This window comes from Palaemon carinicauda, chromosome 9 (assembly GCF_036898095.1).
Source record: "Palaemon carinicauda isolate YSFRI2023 chromosome 9, ASM3689809v2, whole genome shotgun sequence".
Classification (NCBI taxonomy): Eukaryota; Metazoa; Arthropoda; class Malacostraca; order Decapoda; family Palaemonidae; genus Palaemon; species Palaemon carinicauda.
The window spans coordinates 71642584-71646063 of NC_090733.1; the positions used below are offsets into that span (position 1 = coordinate 71642584).

General features: G+C 45.7%; 1 protein-coding gene across 1 annotated transcript in view; it reads right to left on the reverse strand.

Annotated features, from left to right (window-relative positions):
* The window catches only part of LOC137646478 (putative nuclease HARBI1), a 3256-nt gene extending 1026 nt beyond the window's left edge, over positions 1-2230 (reverse strand). The window contains exon 1 of the mRNA XM_068379584.1: positions 2048-2230. Within this exon, the coding sequence (XP_068235685.1) occupies positions 2048-2230 (183 nt within the window). The remainder of the gene's footprint in view (positions 1-2047) is intronic.
* Between the last annotated feature and the right edge of the window lie 1250 nt (positions 2231-3480).

The following is a 3480-nucleotide window of genomic DNA, read 5'->3' on the forward strand; positions in this document are numbered from 1 at the left end:
ACTTGCAACTGCCCCTTCTTCAACGATCAGAAAGCGAGCAACCAAAACGCCTTGTGCCCCTGATGATGTATTACAGGAAGCTCTCCATCAGCTGAAAACACTAACATCATCCGAGGATATGATTAATAATGATGAGTGTATTCCTTTAGGTGTTGTAATTGCTAATGTCCTCAGACAAATGTCTGGGGAGAACAGAATTTATGCACAAAAACTTATTAATGACATCCTGTTTTTAGGTAAATTAGGCAAGATTTCTGCGTCAACTAAGATTGTAGAGTGAGTTGTTAGATACAAATGTGTTCATAGATAGGCCATATCACAATTCACAAGTGGTAGGCCTAAATGTAATTGCATGAACGAAACATGTCTAAAGATAATATGTTTGAATTATTTTGACTATTTACTTATTCATATTTAGCATTGTGCATATTGTACATGTTGACATGTATAAAGACAATAAAATTGGTTACGTTCGTAAATATAGTTTGTTTGAAAAACTATGATATCCCGTTCATTATCCTTCTCTGGGTCCATCTACGATTAGTTATTAAGTTACTCCTTAAGTGAAAGTTATTTTCTTTTAAACTCGATTTGTTTCAGTATATGCATAATCTGTTCATAAATAAATCAAGGTGGAGTATTTTAATGCCTTTAATGATGCAGTTCTGCATTATGCATACATGCACCATTACTATATACTGATTACGCAGGCTATATACAGTGTCTCCTGATGACGTAATCGTGTAACAAGTTAATGGCAAAAATAAATTGATCCTTTCGCAATAAGCAAAACGCACACACTCCGCGCCATTACCTATGATTTTTATGACATCGATCTGAGCTAAGATATCTTATCAGACAGTGAATGATTTAAGGAGGCCACTTGGTAATGTTTCTCCTTTAAAGAGCTGTCCTCCACCGAAGTCTGAAGTTCTTCGAAGATAAGACCTTTAGACTCTCCACTGGACACAGGGAAATATCTTCCTTCAGAGGGCAGATTCTCCAGGGACCCCATCTCTTAGTGGGTAGCTCGTTCTTGGCGAGAAACGTTGGGTCAGGAAAAAGGGTGAGTTCGCCAGTTTCTGCGAACTGAATCTGGCCTTCTTCCATTGACAATGCCACAATTTCACTGACTCTAGCCCCTGAGGCTAGAGCAAACAAGAAAATCACTTTCTAAGTCAAATCTTTCAGAGGGCAAGTCTCATTGTCCAAACCAGAGGCAAAATGTAGCACCTTGTCAAGAGACCAGGAAATAGGTCTCGGAGGGGGCTGCAGGTCTGAGTCTAGCGCATGCCTTCGGCAACTTGTTGAAGATTTTGCTGGACAGGTCTATTTGAAAGGCGTATAGTAAGGGTCTTTTCAGGGCCGATTTGCATGTGGAAATCTTGTTGGCCGCTAAGCCTTGTCCATGAAGGTGAATGAAGAAGGACAAGCAGAAATCTATCGATATTTCTGTAGGATTTCTCGCCTTAACAAAGACCACCCCTTTCTTCCAAGATGGCTCATATTGCCTTCTGGTAGATTTTGTTTTATATTCCTCTAAGAAGTCTAAGCTTTCTTTCGAGATCCCAAACCTCTTCTTGACGGCTAGGGAGAGAAAATCATGAGATGAAGGTCTCGGGTTTTCTGTGATGAAGCGAAGACGGTCAACTTCTGAACTTATTGGGACAGAACTGGGTCAGGCAGGGGAATTAGCTGCGGTTGTAATTCCAGGATCAATGGAAACCAGTTGCTCCGGGGCCACTTGGGAGCCACTTGGGCCGCTATTAATTGAAAGGATCTCACCAGAAGGTTGGGTTGAGGGAACAGGTAAATCTTTGTTTCAATCCAGGGACATGGCGTCCACCGTTTCCGCTCGAGGGTCCTCATATGGGGCCACGTAGCGAGGAAGTTTCTTGTTGTCGCTCGTTGCGAAGAGGTCGATCTGTAGTTCCTGGACTCGGTGAGAGATGAAGGAGAAGGAGTCTGCGTCTAGGGACCATTCTGACTATCGGAGCTGTTCTGGATAGAGCATCCGCCGTCACGTTGCGGAATCCTTGAAGGTGACCTGCTGAGATGCCATCTTTTCTTCTCCGCCTGAAGGAAGATGGGCAACAACACTTGGTTGAGTTGGGGCGATCTTGAGCCCTGACGATTCAGACTTCTGACCACTACGTCGCTGTCCAAAGTCAGTTGGATGTGGACTGAGGGACGTTGGGACACCCTCTTCAAATGCGAGAAAGACTGCCATGGCCTCCAAGATATTGATGTGAAAAGTCTTGAATTGAGGAGACCACGTTCCTTGAACTCAAAGTTGATGGGAGTGAACCCCCCCCCCCCCCCCCCCCCCCGCCCATCCTTCTAGCGATACTTCCGTATGGATGACGACCGAGGGTGGAGGTAGTTGCAGAGGGACCGATCTCCTGAATTTCTTAGCCTTCAACCATGGCTTGAGGAGTAATCGTAGCCGAGACGGTAGAGGTCTCTTGAGATCTCTTCAAGCGTTTGATGCGTATCTTCTCCAGACTCCCGATGCATCTTTTAGCTGTGCTCTTAGCACTGGGTCTGTCACTGAAGCGAACTGGAGGGAGCAGAGCACTCGTTCCTGTTGTCGTCTTGAAATCCGTTTGGACTTGAGAAGTCTCTTGACAGACCTTGCTATTTCCTTCCTTTTTTTTAGCGGAATGGAAAGACTGGAGGTCCCAATGTATGCCTAGCCATTGGAACTTCTGAGCTGGAGATAGTCGAGACTTTTTGGTGTTTATTTTGAAACCTAGATATTCCAGGAATTGGATCACCTTCTTGGAAGCTTGCAGGCATTCCTCTTCTGATGCTGCCCACACCAGCCAATCGTCCAGGTAAGCCATCACCTGGACGCCTTGTAGGCGTAGTTGAACGATTGTCTCTGCAAGCTTTGTGAAGATCCTTGGGGCTATGAGTAGCCCGAAGGGCATGGCTCTGAAGATGTACTGTCTTCTATGAAGCCTGAATCCTAGGTAGGAGGAGGTCTGGCAATTCATTGGAATGTGCCAGTAGGCGTCCGCCATGTCTATCGAGACTGTATGCCTTTTGAGGCAATAGGGCTCGTATGTGCTGAAGGGTCAGCATCTTGAAATTGTTGTTCACAATGAACTTATTGAGAGGGGACAAGTCCAGAATGACTGAGTTTGTCGGATTCCTTCTCGGGAACACAGAATAGTCTTCCTTGGAACCTGATGGACTTTGCCCTCTTGATCACCTTTTTGTTCAAGAGTTCTTGTAAGTATTCTTCCAGGACAGGGGTGGAGTGTTGGAAGAATCGGGGGAAAGCTGGTGGTGTGTCCTCCAGCTCCAGCCTAGTCTGTTCTTGATGATGCTGTGAGCCCAGGAATCAAAGGTCCAACGATCCCGGAAGAGACGGAGTCTTCCTCCCACCGGAAGCATCTCATTGCTTCTGGTTTCCGGAGGGCTTGCCTCCTCGACCGCTTGCTCCCCTGCCTCCTCTCCCTTTGGAGGGAAGTC